The sequence below is a fragment of the Pristiophorus japonicus genome, chromosome 6 (assembly GCF_044704955.1).
Source record: "Pristiophorus japonicus isolate sPriJap1 chromosome 6, sPriJap1.hap1, whole genome shotgun sequence".
NCBI classification, from domain to species: Eukaryota; Metazoa; Chordata; class Chondrichthyes; family Pristiophoridae; genus Pristiophorus; species Pristiophorus japonicus.
In genome coordinates this window covers 69,874,748-69,896,166 of record NC_091982.1, presented here as the reverse complement: position 1 = coordinate 69,896,166, position 21,419 = coordinate 69,874,748, and the positions used below count along the sequence as shown (strand labels likewise).

At 47.5% G+C, this 21,419-nt stretch overlaps 1 protein-coding gene across 2 annotated transcripts in view; it reads left to right on the top strand.

Annotated features, from left to right (window-relative positions):
* ints6l (integrator complex subunit 6 like) overlaps positions 1-15,568 on the top strand; it is a 157,540-nt gene extending 141,972 nt beyond the window's left edge. For both annotated transcript variants that reach the window (XM_070882922.1, XM_070882921.1), the window contains 5 exons: positions 3,449-3,591; positions 4,340-4,577; positions 11,592-12,002; positions 13,058-13,151; positions 14,756-15,568. In XM_070882922.1, the coding sequence (XP_070739023.1) occupies positions 3,449-3,591; positions 4,340-4,577; positions 11,592-12,002; positions 13,058-13,151; positions 14,756-14,855 (986 nt within the window). In that variant the 3' untranslated portion in view covers positions 14,856-15,568. The remainder of the gene's footprint in view (positions 1-3,448; positions 3,592-4,339; positions 4,578-11,591; positions 12,003-13,057; positions 13,152-14,755) is intronic.
* The last annotated feature ends 5,851 nt before the right edge of the window (positions 15,569-21,419 follow it).

The following is a 21,419-nucleotide window of genomic DNA, read 5'->3' as shown; positions in this document are numbered from 1 at the left end:
ATCAATTTCGCAACACAATTTCCCGACTAATAAGGATTTCCCTCAATTCCTCCTCCTTACTAGACCCTCCGACCCCTTTTATATCCGGAAGGTTGTTTGTGTCCTCCTTAGTGAATACCGAACCAAAGTACTTGTTCAATTGGTCCGCCATTTCTTTGTTCCCTGTTATGACTTCCCCTGATTCTGACTGCAGGGGACCTACGTTTGCCTTTACTAACCTTTTTCTCTTTACATATCTATAGAAACTTTTGCAATCCGTCTTAATTTCCCTGCAAGCTTCTTCTTGTACTCCAATTTCTCTGCCCTAATCAAACCCTTTGTCCTCCTCTGCTGAGTTCTAAATTTCTCCCAGTCCCCGGGTTCGCTGCTATTTATGGCCAATTTGTATGCCACTTCCTTGGCTTTAATACTATCCCTGATTTCCCTTGATAGCCACGGTTAAGCCACCTTCCCTTTTTTATTTTTTTTGAAATTGAGGACTTTGATTAAAATCTAAACATGGGTTAGGCTGCTCTGACAACACATTCATTTTCTTTTTAAATTACACGATGGAAGCTTTACTACAGTCTTGGGACTCCTGAATAACTATGTACTATTCCACAGATCTGCAAATGCTCAGGACAGAATGGGTGTCTAAAAGGTGTGGAAGCTCTGAATAAGATCAGCTGTATTTTACTTTATCAAATACACAATATATGATCTAACTACACATAATGAGCCAGCAATACAGCTGTATTTCCTGTCCCTCGGGCCTCATGCTTTTTGATTGACTCAAACTTCATATTTTTAACACAAATCAAAACTCAGTAACTGTGGGGCGGGGAGCAGAAACTCAACCAATCAAATCACTCACAGAAAACATGTCCAGTGCTGCTGTCTGAGCGTGTGCTGCTGCCCAGAATTTCCCACTGTGCATCAGTGTGGTTCTATGTCTAGCTTAACATGGTCTTTCCCTTGACGAATTGAAATGTGCTGGAAAATGAATTTTCTAAGCCATTCTTGGGTAAAATTTCACATTTGAGTTATTATCAAATGCTTCATTTTCACTACCAGGAGACAATCTGACGGAGAAAGACAGAGGTTAATTTTTGACTTTATGCGATAATGTGAAACGGATGATCACGAATCAACAGCCTTCAGTCGGAATAGGGAGAGATGTAAAAAGGGCTGCTGATTCGCTATCACCCACTTTTCATCATCGCACAGTCACAGTTGCTCCCAGAGGGTGATGGGAACACCTCTCTTGTTTATACAGAGAAGTTGAAGCAATGATTGTTTGCAGCAATTTTTTGTTTTCTGGTGCAAATGTTAGTGTGTTTTTGTTCAGACTATAACAATATTTGAGCTGGGTTTTCCAAATTATTTGAAAACAAGCTGGAAGATGAATTTAAGGAAGTCTACACAAAAATTATCAAGAAGTTTTTTTAATGTAATATAGGTCCCAAGTTTCCACATGCTACAAAATGGGCGCCCCTCCGAGCTGGGCGCCCGTTTTTCGCGCCAAAAACGGCGCCTGAAAAAAAACGCGTGATTCTGGAGCACCATGTCTGTTTGGCGCGGAGCCTACCACTCGCGCCGATTTTGTACGTGGGAGGGGGCGGGTACCATTTAAATTAGTTTTTTTCGTGCCGGCAACGCTGCGCGTGTGCGTTGGAGCGTTCGCGCACGCGCAGTGTGAAGGAAACATTGGCACTCGGCCATTTTTGTAGTTCTTTGTAGCTGTTTAATTTTTGAAAATGTTTTAATAAAAGCACATTGCCCTTCTATGATCAGCACTGAGGCTTCTTGCAGCAGTGAGAAGGCTGCAGGAAGCCTCAGAAGTTGAGGCAGCCGTTTCCCGACGGCCTCTCTTTTCCCCCCCCCCCCCCCCCCCCCATGCCGTCGGGAATGGCTGCTCAACTTCTGAGGCTTTCTGCAGCCTTCTCACTACCTCCTTCCCCCCCCGCCCGCCATCGGGAACGGCTGCCTCCTCCCTCCCTCCCATTCGCGGGAACGACGCCACACCGCTGAGCTGACTGTAAGGCTTCCACCTCAAGTGGAAGGCTGCTTGCTGCTTGCTTACTGCCCCTCCCTCCCTCCCGTTCGCGGGAACGACACCACACCGCTGAGCTGACTGAAGCACTTTCACACAGGCAGGAAGATGGTTTATTTAATCTTTTCTTTGCTTATAAATGTTTATTAAGGTTGGATTTATTTGTATAATATTTGTATAAGTATAAATAAGGATTTATTGTAGAATTTAATGACTTCCCTTCCCTTCCCCCCCCCCCCCCACCTCGTTCTGGACGCCTAATTTGTAACCTGCGCCTGATTTTTTAATGTGTAGACAAGGTTTTTTCATTTCTACAAAAATCTTCACTTGCTCCATTCTAAGTTAGTTTGGAGTACGTTTTCACTGTGGAAACTTTGAAATCAGGCGTCAGTGGCCGGACACGCCCCCTTTTGAAGAAAAAATTCTGTTCCAAAGTGAAACTGTTCGAACTGACTAGAACTGCAGGAAAAAAAATGTGGAGAATTGCGATTTCTAAGATAGTCCGTTCTCCACCAGTTGCTCCTAAAAATCAGGCGCAAATCATGTGGAAACTTGGGCCTATAGTATCTAGCTCAGAGACAAAGGGGATGATTACAGACTTTCTACTTTTATATTGAGAATTCAAAAACAATTTCAGGTTTCCAGCATCTGCAGCATTTTGCATCTGTATTCAAAGCAATTATTGCTTATGGAACAAGTTAATCTTGTAGCCGTGCTATTTTTCCTTCTCCAGCTGCTGTGGTTAAGAGAAACATTCATTACACTCAGAACGGATCGAAAAACATTTGCACCACTGCCATTGGCCAGAATTCTTCCAACCTTCTTTCTAAATTACAGATTTCTGTCTTAATTCTTTCACTGGTGAAGTGCTCCCTTCCCCCCGCCCTGGCCCCCCCCTCCCCCCACACGTCACGCTCCAGCACCCCCAGAGATGGGCATTCACCGGGAGTTTGCTTGGGGATTCTCCTCCAGGGCCGGTGTGAATGGGGTAACTGATTCGGGGAGCCCTGGAGGGGCTTCACCCCATTGTGTTCGTCGTGGGTTTGCATCAGTCACATTGCCAAATGTAGAAAACTCCGAGTCACAAAGGAACAGAGCGCCAGTTTGCTCTCTGATTTTAGCAGATCCTCAGGTCAGTTAATCAGCTCCTAACTCACTGGCGCAGGACACAACATTGACACTTGAGTGTGAAAGAGACACAGCCAGGGTTTAGCAGCAGGATATGTGTATTACTTGGCATAATGCTGCTGTCCTGATAAAGCGCCCATATCATGAGGATGAATTCAAATTAATAATCCGGTGGTTATTTTACTGCATTCATTCTAAGGTGTTGGAATCAAATGTTTATCAGTACAACTAGCAGACATGCAAATCAGCGATAGTGTTAATGCCAACTTTCCTTTCATTTCATTGCAGATTATCTGCACAGCATTCCAGTGGCACAGATGGGCAACTATCAAGAATACCTAAAACTTATGCCTTCTCCTCTTCGTGAGATTGACCCAGACCAACCCAAACGGCTCCACACATTCGGCAATCCTTTCAAGCAGGACAAGAAGGTAGGCGGCTACAAACAGTCAGGGAAACCAATTACTGAGTTTCTTTATTTATGTCCGTGTTAGATGGTGCAGATTTTGAGCATGATGCGAGGGGAAAGCTTGAAGATACGTGACTGGATTTGGAACTCAAGTGCTGGGATCCCGAGTTGAGACTGAACAAATTGGTGGGTAGGTAATGGTGAACATGGACTGCCATTGCACAGCTGTGGTGCAGCCTGCAACAGGAGTGGGTGTCTGCTAAGCATAAAGTGCTGTTTGGGGCCGATAGCAGCATTTTGGAATCGCGTCTGGGACAACTTGCACTGCCCCAGTAGTGCCACAAACAGCTCAGCACGTCCCATAAAGCCGAGCCAGAGTTCGACACGGCGACCGAAAGCACAGTCAGTGGGGTAGGGCAGATGTAGGCAGTCGAAGCTGGGGATTGAGTGGAGGCGAGCTGGCTGGAGGCTGCGCCAAAGATGGTTGTGTGTAGAGGGGGGATGTACACCGAATTGGAAGGGCAGAGTGTGCAAGGACCCCAGGCTCGTATTTGATGTTTAAAATGTATCCTGACTTGATGTTTTTGTATTCGCTTAATGTTCACTGAGCTGCCTTTTCAGAACACAGTAAATAACAATTTGGAACTCTGTGACACGCCTGCAGTTACAGCAGAACGAGCAGAAACCACGCTGATCTGTCTTCAGCGCCTCACGGAGATTTCATTCCCTTCAGCAACACCTCATTAGTGTTTTTTGCTTTTTACAATCAGGGAATGATGATCGATGAGGCAGATGAGTTTGTGGCGGGGCCGCAGAACAAGGTGAAACGGCTTGGAGAATCCAACACACCGGGATCGCTGAAGAGAAGACGCAGCATGTCACCGTTACTGCGGCGACCTCAAACTCCGCCCATCATCAATCACATTGGAGGAAAGGGGCCTCCTTCAACTCCAACTCCAGTAGCCCAACCACAGTCCAGCCTTGTAAAGCCTGTCGCGGTACATAAAGGTAAAGGTGCTCCCGACGCTCAGCATATGGCTGATTTAATAAAAAATATATATATATATTTCATGGGATGTGGGCATCGCTGGCAAGGCCGGCATTTATTGCCAATCCCTAATTGTCCTTGAGACGGTGGTGGTGAACCGCTGCAGTCATTTATTGTTTTTCGTAGCGGTTGGGTACAACTGAGTGGCTAACTCGGCCATATCACAGGGCAGTAAGAGTCAACCACATTACTGTGGGTCTGGAGTCACATATAGGCCCAGATCGGATAAGGGCGACAGGTTTCCTTCCCTAAAGGACATTAGTGAACCAGATGGGTTTTACAGCAATCCGGTCACCATTGGACTTCCAGATGGCATTTGACAAGAGGCCACATAAAAGGTTACTGAACAAGATAAAAGGTCACGGGGTTGGAGGTAATATATTAGCATGGATAGAGGATTGGCTAACTAACAGAAAAGAGAGAGTCGGGATAAATGGTTCATTCTTTGGTTGGCAATTAGTAACTAGTGGAGTGCCGCAGGAATCAATGCTAGGACCCCAACTATTTACAATCTGTATTAACAACCTGGAATAAGAGACTGAGTGTAACGTAGCCAATTTTGCTGACGATACAAAGATGGGAGGAAAAGCAATGTGTGAGGAGGACACATCAAATCTGCAAAAGGACATAGACAGGCTAAGTGAGTGGGCAAAAATTTGGCAGATGGAGTATAATGTTGGAAAGTGTGAGGTCATGCACTTTGGCAGAAAAAAATCAAAGAGCAAGTTATTATTTAAATGGAGAAAGATTGCAAAGTGTTGCAGTACAGCAGGACCTGGGGCTACTTGTGCATGAAACACAAAAGGATAGTATGCAGGTACAGCAAGTGATCAGGAAGGCCAATGGAATCTTGGCCTTTATTGCAAAGGGGATGGAGTATAAAAGCAGGGAAGTCTTGCTACAGCTTTCAGGGTATTGGTGAGGTCACACCTGGAATGGTGTGTGCAGTTTTGGTTTCCATATTTACGAAAGGATATACTTGCTTTGGAAGCAGTTCAGAGAAGGTTCACAAGATTGATTCCGGAGAGGAGGGCGTTGATTTATGAGGAAAGGTTGAGTAGGTTGGGCCTCTACTCGTTGGAATTCAGATGAATGAGAGGTGATCTTATTGAAATGTATAAGATTATGAGGGGGCTTGACAAGGTGGATGCAGAGAGGCGGTTTCCACTTATGGGGGAGACTAGAACTAGAGGGCATGATCTTAGAATAAGGAACTGCGCATTTAAAACTGAGATGAGGAGAAATTTCTTCTGAGGGTTGTAAATCTGTGGAATTCGCTGCCCCAGAGAGCTGTGGAAGCTGGAACATTGAATAAATTTAAGACAGAAATCGACAGTTTCTTAAACGATAAGGGGTTATGGGGAGCGGGTGGGGAAGTGGAGCTGAGTCCATGATCAGATCAGCCATGATCTTACTGAATGGCGGAGCAGGCTCGAGAGGCTGAATGGCGGAGCAGGCTCGAGGGGCCGTATGGCCTACTCCTGCTCCTATTTCTTATGTTCTTATTACTGATACTAGCTGCCATGGTGGGATTTGAACTCGTATCTCCGGATTATTAGTCCAGGGTTCTGGAGTACTAGTCCAGTAACATAACCACTACAATAAAAACAGAGAATGCTGGAAATCTCAGCGGGTCAGGCAGCATCTGTGGAGAGATACAGAGTTAATGTTTGACCTTTGTCAGAACTGCGGAATGTTCGGAAAGAGCAGATTCTTCAGCACTGAAAGGGGGAGGGGAAGGAAGATCAAAAGGGAAGGTCTGTGATAGGGTGGAAGGCAGGAGAGATTAGAGAGACAAAAGTGATGATGGGCCGAATTGAAATGGTAATGATAGAGGTTAGAAAAAGGTTGATCTGGATCAGGTGTGAATGGCGTAGTAATGACCAGCTGCCATTAGAGACAAAGAAAAAAAAGAGAAGAAAAATGAAAGAACAAACACAAGATTTTTGGGGAGGGGAGGGAAAGGGAGCCAAAGATGGCCAGAGGTTAAGCTTTGAAATTGTTGAACTCGATGTGGGGCCCAGAAGGCTGTAACGTGCCTACACGAAAGATGAGGTGCTGTTCCTCGAGCTTGCGTTGAGCTTCATTGGAACAGTGTAGGAGACCATGGACGGAGAGGTCAGAGTGGAATGGAGAATCCAAGTGACAGGCGACTGGAAGCTCAGGGTCACACTTATAGACTGAACGGAGATGTTCTGCAAAGCAGTCACCCAATCTGCGCTCGGTCTCCCCAATGTAGAGAAGACCACACCGTGAGCAGCGAATAAAGTATACTGAATTGAAAGAAGTACAAGTAAATCGCTGTTTCACCTGGAAGGAGTATTTGGGGCCATGGACAGTGGGAAGGGAGGGGGGTAATAGGGCAGGTGTTGCATCTCCTTTGCTTGCTCGGGAAGGTGCCGTGGGAAGGGGAGGGGGTGCTGGGGGTGACTGCGGAATAGACCAGGGTGTCACGGAGGGAGCAGTCCCTTCGGAACGCTGGGAGGGGAGGGGAAGATGTGAATGGTGGTGGGATCATGCTGGAGATGGCGGAGGATGATCCGTTGAGTGTGAAGCTGGTGGGGTGAAAGGTGGGGACAAGGGGAACCCTGTTGTGATTCTGAGAGGGAGGGGAAGGGGAAGGGGTGAGAGCAGAGGTGCGGGGAATAGAATGGACACAGTCGAAGGCCATATTAACCACAGTGGAGAAAAATCCTCGGTTGAGGAAAACGGAAGACATGTCAGAGGCACTAGTGTGAAAGGTGGTGTCGTCAGAGCAGATTCGACGGAAACGGAGAAACAGTGAGAATGGAATGTAGTACTTACAGGATGCGGGGTGGGAGGAAGTGTAGTCCAGGTAGTTGTTGGGAGTCAGTGGGCTTATAGTGGATACTGGATCGATAGTCTATCCCCAGAAATGGGGAGACAGATGTCAAGGAAGGGAAGAGTCGGAGATGGACCATGTGAAGGTGAGGGAAGGGTGGAAATTGGATGCAAAGTGAATGAAATTTTCTAGTTCAGGGCGAGAGCAGGAAATGGCACCGATACAGTCATCAATGTACCGGGAAAAGAGGTGAGGGAGGGGACCCGAGTAGGACTGGAACAAAGAATGTTCCACATATCCCACGAAAAGGCAGGCACAGCTGGATCACATGTGGGTTCCCATAGCAACATCTTTAATTTGGAGGGAGTGAGTGGAGTTAAAGGAGAAGTTGTTCAATGTGAGAACAAGTTCAGCCAGGCGGAGGAGGGTGGTGGTGGATGGGGACTGGTTGGGCCTCTGCTCGAGGAAGAAGCGGAGCGCCCTCAGGCCATCCTGGTGGGGGATGGAAGTGTAGAGGGATTGGACGTCCATTGTGAAAAGGAGACGGTGGGGCCTGGAAACTGTTAAAGTGGAGGGCGTCGGAGGAGTCGCGGATGTAGGTGGGACGAGAGTGGAGAAGGGGAGAAAAAAATAGAGTTGAGATAGGAAGAAATAAGTTCCGTGGGGCAGGAACAGGCTGAAATGGTGGGTCTATCGGGGCAGACCTGTTTGTGGATCTTGGGAAGGAGGTAGAAGTGGACTTTGTGGGTTTGGGGAACTGAGGTTGGTGGCTGTGGAGGGAAGACTTCCAGAGGAGATGAGGGTCTGGGAAATGATGGCTTGATGTTCAGTGATGGGGTCATGGTCCAGGGGGAGGTAGGAGGAAGTGTCCAAGTTGGCGATCAGCCTCTCCAAGGTAGAGGTCGGTTCAAACAACAACAGCACCACCCTTGTCAGCAGGTTTAATGACAAGGTTGGGGTTGGATCTGAGCGAGCGGAGTGTTGCAAGTTCAGAGGGAGGTAGGTTGGAGTGAGTGAGGGGAGCAGAGAAATTGAGATGGCCGATGTCCCATCGGCAGTTTGCAATGAAGAGGCCTAGAAGAGGGTAAGAGGCCAGAGGGAGGGGTCCAGGTAGAGCGATTTTTTTTTTTAACACTATATGCTGCCTTTATTTGGTAAATCACCAGGTTTGCCAGTCCTGGTTGAAACCAGAAACAGTCAAAGTTTCAATGAGATCACCTCTCATTCTTCTAAACTTCACAGTTTATAGACCTAGTGTTCTCAATCTCTCATAGAATCATAGAAATTTACAGCACGGAAGGAGGCCATTTGGTCCATCGTGTCCGCGCCGGCCGACAAAGAGCTACCCAGCTTAATCCCACTTTCCAACCAGTACAATCACATCTTTCCTTTAATGTGGTGACCAGAACTGCATGCCGTACTCCAGCTGTGGCCTAACCAGTGTTTTATACAGTTCAAGCATAACCTCCCTGCTCTTGCCTTTATTAGCCGAGGCATAGAATACAAGTATTCCATATGCCTTCTTAACCACCTTATCTACCTGGCCTGCTACCTTCAGGGATCTGTGGACATGCACTCCAAGGTCCCTTTGTTCCTCTACACTTTTCAGTGTCCTACCATTTAATGTGTATTTCCTTTCCTTGTTAGCCCTCCCCAAATGCATTACCTCACACTTCTGCGGATTGAATTGCATTTGCCACTGTTCCGCCCACTGCCCAGTACATCGATATCCTCGTGCAGTTCGGGTGAAGACATGGTCGGAGGATGGATGTTACTGCCTCAGCCCTTCCTGACATTGATGCACTGCTTTTTAAAATAGTGCTGTTCTTCAAAAAAAAAAGTTATGATCTTTGTTTATATTAACTGATAGTGCATATATATGTCCTGATTTTCCAATACATTGGTCTGCACCAAATGCTTACATGAAAACATAAGAAATAGGAGCAGGATTAGGCTATACATCCCTATGAGCCTGTCCCGCCTTTCAACAAGATCATGACTGACCATTGACCTCGACTCCACTTTCCCACCCGATCCCCATATCCCTTGATTCCCTTAGAATCCAAAAATCTATCAATCTCTGTCTTAAATATACTCAACTCCAAAGATTCACCACCCTCTGAGTGAAAAAATTTCTCCTCATCTCAGTCCTAAATGGTCAACGCCTTAATCTGAAACCGACTCCTGGTTCTCGACTCTCCAGCCAGGGGAAACATCCTCCCTGCATTTACACTAAGAATATTGTATGTTTCAATGAGATCACCTCTCATTCTTCTAAACTTCAGAGTTTATAGGCCTAGTGTTCTCAATCTTTCCTCATAGAATCATAGAAATTTACAGCACGGAAGGAGGCCATTCGGCCCATCGTGTCTGCGCCGGCCAACAAAGAGCTACCCTGCCTAATCCCACTTTCCAGCTCTCGGTCCGTAGCCCTGTAGGTTACTGCATTTCAAGTGCACATCCAAGTACTTTTTAAGGGCCCAAGTTTCCACATGATTTGCGCCTGATTTTTCGGAGCAACTGGTGGAGAACGGACCATCTTAGAATTCTCAATTCTCCACTTTTTTTTTTCTGCAGTTCTAGTCAGGTAGAACAGTTCTACTTTGGAACAGAATTTTTTCTTCAAAAGGGGGCGTGTCTGGCCACTGACGCCTGATTTGAAAGTTTCCACAGTGAAAATGTACTCCAAACTAAAGTAGAATGGAGCAAGTGAAGATTTTTGTAGAACTGAAAAAACCTTGTCTACACATTAAAAAATCAGCCGCAGGTTACAAATCAGGCGTCCAGAACGAGGTGGGGGGGGTGGGGAAGGGAACTCATTAAATTCTACAATCAATCCTTATTTATACTTATACAAATAAATCCAACCTGAATAAACATTTATAAGCAAAGAAAAGATTAAACAAACTATCTTCCTACCTGTGTGAAAGTGCTTCAGCCAGGGAGAATGGTGCAGCAAGCCTCACAAAACGAGGGAGCCGACCAAACGCAGAGGGGGGGAAGGAGGGAGCCGACCGAACGCGGGCGGGGAGGAGGAGGGAGCCGACCGAACGCGGGCGGGGGGGAGGGAGCCGACCGAACGCAGGCGGGGGGGTGGGGGGGTAGGAGGGAGCTGACCGAATGCGGGGGGGGGAGGGGGAAGGGAGCCGTTCCAGACGGCTGGCGGGAAAGAGAGAAGGCTGCAGGAAGCCTCAGAAATTGAGGAGCCATTTCCCGACGGCAAAAGGGGGAGGTCGTCGGGAAACGGCTGCCTCAACTTTCTGAGGCTTCCTGCACCATTCTCACTGCTACAAGAAGCCTCTGTGCTGATGGCAATGTACTTTTATTAAAAAATGTTCAAAAACTAAACAGCTACAAAGAACTACAAAAATGGCCGAGTGCCAATGTTTTTTTCACACTGAGCATGCGCGAACGCTCCAACGTGCACATGCAGCGTTGCCGGCAGGAAAAAAAAAATAGTACCCTCCCCCTCCCACTTAGAAAATCGGCGCGAGTGTAGGCTCCGCCCCCCTGGGCGCCGCGCCAGGCAGACAAGGAGCTGCAAAGCGCTCCAGAATCGCTCGTTTTTTTTCCGGCGCCGTTTTAGGCGCGAAAAACGGGCTCCCAGCTCGGAGGGGCGCCTGTTTTTTATCATGTGGAAACTTGGGCCCTAAATGTGGTGAAGGTTTATGCCCCTACCACTCTTTCAGGCAGTGCGTTCCAGACTCCTTTCAAATCCCCTCCAATTACTTTAAATCTATGCCTCCTGGTTATTGACCCCTCTGCTAAGGGAAACAGGTCCTTCCTATCCACTCTATCCAGGCCCCTCATAATTTTATACACCTCCTCTCACCCTCTGTTCCAAAGAAAACAACCCCAGCCTGTCCAATCTTTCCTCATAGATAAAATTCTCCAATCCAGGCAACATCCTTGTAAATCTCCTCTGTATCCTTTCCAGTGCAATCACATCTTTTCTGTACTGTGGTGACCAGAGCAGCACGCTGTGGCCTAGACACGCAGTACTCGAGCTGTGGCCTGACTAGTGCGGGTTAGTATACAAGGACTGTCCCTCTATCCCACGCTCCCATTGGGCAGCAGCATTTCAGGCAGCATGCTGTTCATTCATGAATTTACAACTGCTGTACTAATTGCTGAAATTGTTCAATGGACTTTATTGTACTTTCACATTTAGATACAAATAGCGTTCCATTGGTCGATGCGAGTGCAGAAAGGAAGATGGATGACTTACAACCATCGGAAGAAGCTGCCGAAGACGTGGCGACAACGCCCTCACCCGAGGGTCCTGCATCGACGACCGCGTACACAGCAGCGGAGACCCGGCTGCCCAGTGATTTCCTGGCCAGCCCACAGCTCAATCATGTGGCTCAGGACCTACTTGACCATAAACTTGGGACGGATGGGGTTATGAGAGACTCATTAGAGAGCCCATGTGAGACTGATGGCGAAGCAGATGTGGTAGGAGAAAGCAATCCAGGCATATCCTTGGCCAGCTGTGACGAGGTGGAAGCTCAGCCAGTGCTGGAGGGGAACAACGCAGAACTCCGCACCAAAGTGATGAAGGAGATTCGCAAGCCGGGGAGAAGTAAGTGTCTCTATCCAGCCGCTGTTCGAAAATCGAACTAACATCGCTTGCAATGTTCATTCCAAGCGAGCTTTTGGTGTGTTGAGGAAAAGGTTTTAACAGGATATGAGACAATGCGCAAAGGCAGTCAGTCCAAGCAACAAGCTCACTTTTCTATCAAATTCATTTTAAGATAACGAGATCAAAATAAGTTTGAGTTATATATTGAAAGCTTTGCATCTGTAGGACAAAAACTGATTGAAGAGTGTGGAAAAATCTACATGGTAAAAATTACGGTATCCTGGGAACTGAACCAATCAAAACCCATTGTAATATTGCAGTGTCTCTGGGAACTCATCTTAAGCAAAGCACCTTCCCGAGTCCTTCCTTCTGGCCAGCCTTGCTCTTGCTTCAGCCTCTCAGCTTCCCATTCCTCATCATTGTATTCTCCACTTGGCAGCTTTCCTTTATTTATTTCCAGCTGGGAGGATGCAGCCCACCGGGCCCCTGTCTCCCACTGACCCCTCCCTCCACCCCCTGCCCCTCCCATTCAGCCCATCTCCCACTGCCCCTGTCTTCCATTGTCTCCGCCCCTCCATCTCCCACTGCCCCCCGCCCCCTCTCATTCCTCATTCAGCCCCGTCCCCTCCCATTCAGCCCCCTCTCCCATTGCCCCGCTCCACCCCTCTCATTCAGCCCCACCTCCTCCCGCCCCGCCTCCCACTGCCTCTTGCCCACCGCTCCTCATTCAGCCCCACCTCCTTCCCCCCCCCCCCCCCCCCCCCCCCCCCCCATTCAGCCCCGAATCCCATTTCCCCTCAGCCCGGCCTACGCCAGCAGGCAGTGTAGAATGCAAGTCTCTCAGCCCTTCAATTCCCTGGTGAAATGCCCCTTGTCCTGGGTGTGGCTGGGTTTTCTCTTGGCTTGAGATTTGTACTTGTTGCAGGAGACTGTCCTTAACGGGGTAAAATAAACTACATGTAAATAACGCAAAGAAAATTTGTTAACTCTTTCAGTTTTTCATTCGCACAGAACAGCTTCATTTTTCAAAATCGTTGACCATTCCTTAATTTCAGATTATGACCGACTCTTCAGGTTACTGGAGGACATACAAGGTCCTTTAGAAATCCAGAGGCATTTCCTTCAGAAAACTATCAAAGAAGCTGCCAGGTATGTGCTTGTTTGTTACTGAGGCTCACATCGACCGAGGCAGGGATTGCGTAACTGCAATTGCCAGTCCCTCTTCCCGCACAGGCTGCACCTCCAGAGTAATGTGTTCTGCTGGAAGCCCTTTGGGATGAGTAATGTAAACGTAACTTTGATTACAAAATGACAGATTTAATGGGTAATAATCACAATCCTCTTTCAGTTCGTGATCAAGGCAATAGTTTCCTTTGTCTAGCACATCTGTGGAAATCGGACTAAAAATTCACAAGCCTCAAACATTTCCCCTGCAGGGTAATGGGATTGTAGAAGGCACCATCAGCACTCAGACCACAGTGTTAAGGAAGGCCCATCATCATTTCAGCGAAACTCGAGATGAGCAATAAATGGGGTCTTGCCATCGGCACCCACACCCTGGGAACTGAGGGCTATCGAGATAGTTACAGCGTTGCTTGATGACTTTTTCAGGGAAGGAGCTTAGCGGGTTGGAAATTCATGCAACGTTTAGAGAGCTGCAGTGGTTGGATCGTGCACCCTAACCAGGGAGCCCAAGGCTAGCCTGGCACTGGGCCTTGCACCCCAGTAACATTATCTATCGTGCCTCCATCGGCTGCTCGCCCCATTCAAGATGATCTTGCCTCGCTGGCAGAGACTGAAAGTTTGTCACTGGGGAGGGAAGGGATGATCAGAGGGGTGGCAGAGACTTTTTATTTTTATTCGTTCATGGGATGTGGGCGTCATTGGCAAAGCCAGCACTTATTATCCTCGAGAAGGTGGTGGTGAGCCGCCATTTCAGAGGGCAGTTAAGAGTCATCCACATTGCTGTGGGTCTGGAGTCACATATCGGCCAGACCAGGTAAGGACGGCAGATTTCCTTCCCTAAAGGACATCAGTGAACCCGATGGGTTTTTCCAACCATCAGATAGTTTCATGGTCACCATTACTGATACTAGCTTTTTAATTCCAGATTTATTTAGCAAACTGAATTTAAATTCCATGGTGGGATTTGAACTCCTGTCTCTAGATCATTAGTCCAGGCCTCTGGATTACTGGCCCAGTAACATAACCATTGTGCTACTGTAACGTACCGGAAGGTAATTCCCTGGGGGGGGGGGAGGGGTGGGAGGCAAGGGAGGCGGGCAGAGACTGGGGGTAATTCCCCGGGGATGGGAGGGCAGGGCAGAGACTGGGGTATCGCTCCCTGGGGAGGGGAAGGGCAGAGGGGGCAAGTGCAGGACCGTGCCTTTGTGGGGCCGGCTGATTGCTGGCTCCGCTCCACCTAGTTTCCCCGAAGGCCCTAAAGTAGGCACTCAGCCCCTCATTAGCATATGCAAGAGGCCAAATGTCTGCTTTAGCTGGCTGGCCTGGGTGCCTGATCAATGACTTGACCTAACGTGGGGTCAGGCATCCTTGGAGTGCAGCACATTGGTCCACAGTGCACCCGGCTTATGCTGGTAATGAGGTCATCTTTCTACCCCAGTAACTATAAAGTAATGAGCAATAGGTGAGGAATGGGGAGAGAGAGTCCATGAATCAATGACTATGGCTGGAATGGGACTGATGGGCTATGGATTTTATGTTCTAATTCTGACTCTTCGTTTTGTCCCCAGGTTTAAAAGACGAGTGTTAATCCAACAACTGGAAAGAGTACTAGAAGATGTTATTTCAAGGTCACTGTCAGAACCGATCAACCATGTCAACAGCAGATAGTCCAGCTGGAGGACTGTGGACCAGGAACGTGCTTCCCTGTCAATCTGTGTACAGCGCATGAACTGCTCGTAACTTGCTCGCTTTAACTATCCTCTCACCCCAGTGGCATTAGCTTCTGTCGGAAGAGCATCTTGGGACGGCACTACTGTCGCAGAGCTTGTGGAACAGAAGCCCTGTTGGATTGGTTGGACAATGTTGCCAATGCTGTGAGCGGCCGTCGCTCTAGGAGAGAGATGTGGCAAGCTTCAAAGGCAGCTGGAAGAGTCGGATGATGCCCACAATGCTCCTCTTAGCTGCTCTTATTCTGCCTGTTATTGTGGAAGCTTTATCCTGGGGGTTACGTCTCTCCATAGTTCAGATGTGGTGCCATTTTTGGGGGCTCAAGAACCAGGCACTGGGGCAGAAAACTGAAAATTAGATAGGGGGAGGAAACCATCTACCTCAGACTCACTTTAGTGTTTTGTCTGCTGACTTGTTGAAAGTTGATTTTGACCGATTGCTCCCGAGTGTTCCAGGAGGATGCTGCCTTGCTGAGCGGACTTTGCACAATGTCAGGTGGATACAGAGCATATCGACCTTTTTATTGTTCATACCAGAGGAATTATTTTTGGACCGTATTGTTACAAAATAAAACACCAAATTGTCATATTTTAAAGTGAGCAGTAACTTTTGTAACTCTTATCTATTGAAAATAAATACATTTTATCATGGAATTTTTTATTTACATGTGAAAATATGTATCCTACACATTTTTCGATGGCACTTTTATACCATTGTAATCCGCTTATTCACAAACAGTCGTTTTAAAATGGCTTTCATTTATTGGGGGACACAAAAACCTTTTTGAGTTTGAATATCCGAAGTTTTGAATGGTGAAATTTTCGAAAGTCTGATGCCCTGCATAAATCTGTAAGATTGCTCGATACTGAAGGTGTTGTTGCACTTTACTGACTGCATGACCGTGTATCTTCAGAAGTTGTTCTGCTGGACATGTGTCGTCTGTTATCTGTGGCTTTGCTTTTCAAACCCTTCCTGCATTTCTTTGCTGGTTAAAAAATTTTAGACCAAAATATATTTTAATTGTATTTTTTTTTAAATCACAAAAAAGAAAATATAATTTGAATGTACAGATTATTATAATACTATATATACACGCTGTAGGTTCAGTCACAGTTATAATATTGCTTGCATCATTTCGATACATAGGAGAAAGTTCAGAGAAGACCCACTTGGACATTCGAGAACTCCAGGTTCGAATTTAGGAAAAGACACTTTCATTGGAGTGGACAAGGTCAGGCAAGCAATGTGGGGTTTGCAAATGAGGGGTAATGGTTAATGCAATTACTCTAACTTTAGACTGCAATCTCGGAGTGAGGGGGCATGGATACAGAATTAATCAGCTAAAAGCCAGGCCAAATATTTGGAGGATATTCAGGTACCGTGCAGAAGGTGCTGGATAAATGTGTGTTTAAAGGACCTGGTTCGCCATTATAAGGGCATAGAAAGATGTACGTGATGGGATGTGCCCAACCTGTAGCCTTTGAGCTGCCAGATCCCAGCAACCTGGCACCGGGAGCTGTGCAGGGTGGGAGATCCGGGAGGGAGGCGGGGGGTGTTGTGGGGGGATGTGTTACAGCAAACTGCCCCAACCCGTGGCCTTTGAGCTGCCAGATCCCAGCAACCTGGCCCGGGAGGTGGGGGGGGATCCGACCCTGGGAGCTTGGGGCTCCGGTCCTATTGGACTTTATTATTTGATGATTTCTCCTGTTTCAACTTCCTGGGCCTGGAAATTTGGGGGAAGGGCTGTTCTTGCTGCTGTTACCTCATTGGTGGATTAATCCTAAATCAGAACACAGAGCAACTGCAGATATCTGCATAGTTTATATAAGAAAGTAAAGGATTAGTAACAACTGCATTCAATTTAATCGGTCCCCCAAAAAATACCCGCAATCACCCACTCCATATAAACCGCATTTATGAAAAGGAATACGCACACACACAAGTGGGCTGAATAGCAGAGATGTATTTAAGGGGAGGCTAGATAAGTACATGAGGGGGAAAGGAGTAGAAGGAGGGGGTGCGATGAAGAGGGGTGGGAGGAGGCTGGTGTGGAGCATAAACACCGTCATGGAGCAGTTGGGCCGAAAGGCCTGTTCTTGTGCTGTAAATACTGTATAAATGTAGAGACAGAGAAGTGAGCGTAAGCAACAGCCAGTCAGCAGCAGTTCCATAGAGTCAGCTAACTGGAGTAGACAACCAAAAATGCCAAGCTGCCTTAATATTCCTGCCTCAGAGGGGTAAGCATATTGTTACACTGGTACTCTAAACACATTGTTACTCGAAGCCAGCCCCAGGCTGTAGGTCCTTGAAGAACTGGTCCCAGTATTTGTAGCACTGTTGAAAGGTTGACAATGAATAGAATACCAATAACTAGTTATTATTTTGTTACTGATTTTCATGTTATATTTTTATATGGTTTTCTACCCTTCAATTCAAGTGGTGATATTGTTCAGATCACAAGTGCATTGGTGTTGCTGGATTCCGAGCTCCAGCTGGTGAACTCAATCTGGCAAATGAGCCAGATCAAGGTGCAGGGGTTGCCCAAATGCGAATTACATCGTATTTACAGCACAAAAACGGGCCATTCAGCCCAGCAGGTCCATGCTGGCGTTTATCCTGCCCACGAGCCTCCTCCCGCCCTCTCCATCATCTCATCTCACCCCATCAGCGTAACCACCTATTCCTTTCTCCCTCGTGTTTTATCTAGCTTCCTCTTAAAAGTATCTACGCTATTCGCCTCAAGTACTCCCTGTGGTACATTCTCACCACTCTCTGGCTAAAGACATTTCTCCTGAATTCCCCATTGGATTTATTAGTGACTATCTTTTATTTATGGCGTCTAGTTCTGGTCTCCCCGCAAGTGGAAACATCTTCTCAACATCTACCCTTTCATAATCTTAGACCTCTACCAGGTCACCCCTCAGTCTTCTTTTTTCTCGAGGAAAAAAAGCCCCAGACTGTTCATCCTTTCCTGATGGATCTCAATTCTGGTGTCATTCTAGTGATTTTTTTGGTAACTTCTCCAGTGCCTCTATATTCTCTTTATAATATGGAGACCAGAACTGTGCACAGTACTCCAAGTGTGATCTAACCACAGTTCTATACAAATTTAGCATAACATTTCTGCTTTTGAATTCTGATCCTCAAGAAATGAACACCTTTAGTGATTTGTGTATCTGCATCCCCAGATTCCTCTGTTCCTCCAATCCATTTAGACACTTATTTTCCAAGCAGTATGTGCTACCTTACTCTTCCTTCCAAAATCTACCACATCAAACTTAGCTATATTGAAGTTAATTTGCCAATTACATTTCCATTCTACAAGTTTATTAATATCTTCCTTTATTTTGTCGCAGTCTTCCACTGTATTAACTACACTCCCCAATTTGGTGTCATCGCAAATTTTGAAATTATACTTTCAATTCCCGAGTCCAAATTGTTCATGTAAATGGTGAAGGACAGTGGTCACAGCACCGATCCTGTGGAACGCCTCTGTTTCTTGTTTTGTGGCCAGCTTGCTGTTCGCTAATTCCACACATTCTGACCTTGTCATGGTTTTACTATGCGGTACCTTATCGAAGGCCTTTTGGAAATCCAAATATATTGCATCCACTGCATTACTCTTATCTTGCCATTCTACTTAAAAAGAATTCAGTAAGGCTGGTCAAGCATGACCTTCTCTTTTGGAATCCGTACTAGCTGCTCTTTATTATATTTTCAGTTTCTGGATTTTTTTTATTACACATTTGAGTAAGGATTCTGTTATCCTGATCTTAAATAAAGGCGATTACAAAGGTATGAAGGCAGAGTTGGCTTAAGTGGACTGGGAAATAGATTAAAGTGTGAGATGGTTGATGAGCACTGGCAGACATTTAAGGAGATACTTGACGCGCAACAAAAATATATTCCAGTGAGAAGGAAGAACCATCCGTGGCTAACTAAGGAAGTAAAGCATGGCATCAAGTTGAAAACAATGGCATACAAAGTTGCCAAGATTAGTGGGAGGCCAGAGAATTGGGAAATATTTTTTATAAACAGCAAAGGATGACAAAAAATAATGGAGAGATGATAGATTATGAGTGTAAACTAGCAAGAAGCATTAAAACAGATAGCAAAAGCTTCTACAGGTATATAAAAAGGAAGAGATTAGCTAAAGTAAACGTTGGTCCCTTAGAGGATGAAACTGGGGAATTAATAATGGGAACCAGAGAAACGGCAGAGACTTTGAACAAATATTTTGTATCAGTCTTCACGGGAGAAGATACTAAACACATTCCAATTGTGGATAATCAAGAGGCTATAGGGAGGGAGGAACTTAATACAATCACTATCATTAATGAAGTAGTACTCAGTAAAATAATGGGACTAAAGGTGGACAAGTCCCTGGACCTAATGGCCTGCATCCTACGGACTGAGATAGTGGTTGTAATCTACCAAAATTTCCTGGATTCTGGGGAGGTCACAGCAGATTGGAAAACCGCAAATGTAATGCCCCTATTTAATAAAGGAGGGAGACAGAAAGCAGGTGACTGTAGATCAGTCAGCCTAATTTCTGTTGGGAAAATTCTGGAGTCCAGAAATGCCTCCAGTGCGCCAGCGCAGCCTTCGGTCGCCTGAGGAAGAGAGTGTTCGAAGACCAGGACCACAAATCTGGCACCAAGCTTACGGTTTACAAGACTGTAGTGATACCTGCCCTGCTATATGGCTCAGAGATGTGGACCATATACAGTAGACACCTCATAGTGCTGGAGAAATACCATCAATGCTGCCTCTGCAAGATCCTGCAAATCCACTGGGAGGATAGACGCACCAACTTCTCGATCAGACCAGCATCGAAGCACTGACCACACTCGACCAGCTTTGTTGGGCAAGCCGCATCATTCGCATGCCCAACACAAGACTCCCAAAGCAAGAGCTCTATTTGGAACTCCTACACCGCAAGCGAGCCCCTGGTGGGCAGAGGAAAAGTTTCAAAAACACCCTGAAAGCCTCCCTGATAAAGTGCAACATCCCCACCGGCACCTGGGAATCCCTGGCCCAAGACTGCCCGAAGTGGAGGAAGACCATCCAGGAGGGCGCTGAGCACCTCGAGTCTTGACACCGAGAGCATGCAGAAATCAAGCGCAGGCAGCGGAAGGAGCGTGCGGCAAACCAGACTCCCCACCCACCCTTTCCCTCAACCACTGTCTGTCCCACCTGTAACAAAGACTATAATTCACGTATTGGACTGTTCAGCCACCTGAGAACTCACTTTTAGAGTGGAAGCAAGTCTTCCTCGATTTTGAGGGACTGTCTATGCTGCTGATGATGATGCTGGAGTCCATTATTAAGGAAGAAGTAGGACATTTGGAAAAGCAAATTTTGTCGACTGCTGCCACCTCTGGTTGCTCAGTGCTGTCTCCTGTGGTGGCGGGGTTGGATTGCTCAGTGCTGCCCCCTCTGGTTGCTCAGTGCTACCCCTTCTGGTTGCTCAGTGCTGCCCCCTGTGGTTGCACAGTGCTGTCTATTCTGATGGCGGGGTTGGGGAGATTCTCAGTGATGCCCCCTGTGGTCGCTCAGTGCTGCCTCCTCTGGTGGCGGGGTTGGGTTGCTCAGTGCCGCTCCCTGCGGTTGCTCAGTGCTGCTCCCTCTGGTCGCTCTGTGCTGCCTCCTCTGGTGGCGGGGTTGGATTGCTCAGTGCTGTCCCCTGTGGTGGCGGTGTTGTGTTGCTCAGTGCTGCCTCCTCTGGTCGCTCAGTGCTGCCCACACTGGTGTCGGGGTTGGGTTGCTCAGTGCTGCCCCCTCTGGTGGCAGGGTTGGATTGCTCAGTGCTGCCCCCTGTTGTTGCTCAGGGTTGGGGAGATGCTCAGTGCTGCCCCATCTGGTTGCTCATGGTTGGGGAGATGCTCAGTGCTGCCCACTCTGCTGGCTCAGTGCTGCCCACTCTGCTGGCTCAGTGCTGCCCCCTCTGGTTGCTCAGTGCTGCCCCCTCTCATTGCTCAGTGCTGCCCCCTCTGGTTGCTCAGTGCTGCTCCCTTGGTCGCTCAGTGCTGCCTCTTCTGGTGGCAGGATTGGGGAGATGCTCAATGCCGCCCCCTGTGGTGGCGGTTTGGATTGCTCAGTACTGCCCCCTGTGGTTGCTCAGTGCTGCCCCCGCTGGTCGCTATGTGCTGCCCCTGTGGTGAGCGGGGTTGGATTGCTCAGTGCTGCCCCCTGTGGTTGCTCAGTGCTGCCACCTGTGGTGGCAGTGTTGGATTTCTCAGTGCTGCCCCTGTGGTGGCGGGGTTGGATTGCTCAATGCTGCCCCCTCTGGTTGCTCAGTGATGCCCCGTCTGGTTGCTCAGTGGTGCCTCCTCTGGTGGCGGTGTTGGGGAGATTCTCAGTGATGCTCGCTGTGATCGCTCAGTGCTGCCCCCTCAGGTGGCGGGGTTGGATTGCTCAATGCTGCCCCCTCTGGTTGTTCACTGATGCCCCCTCTGGTTGCTTGGTGCTGCCTCCTCTGGTGGCGGGGTTGGATTGCTCAGT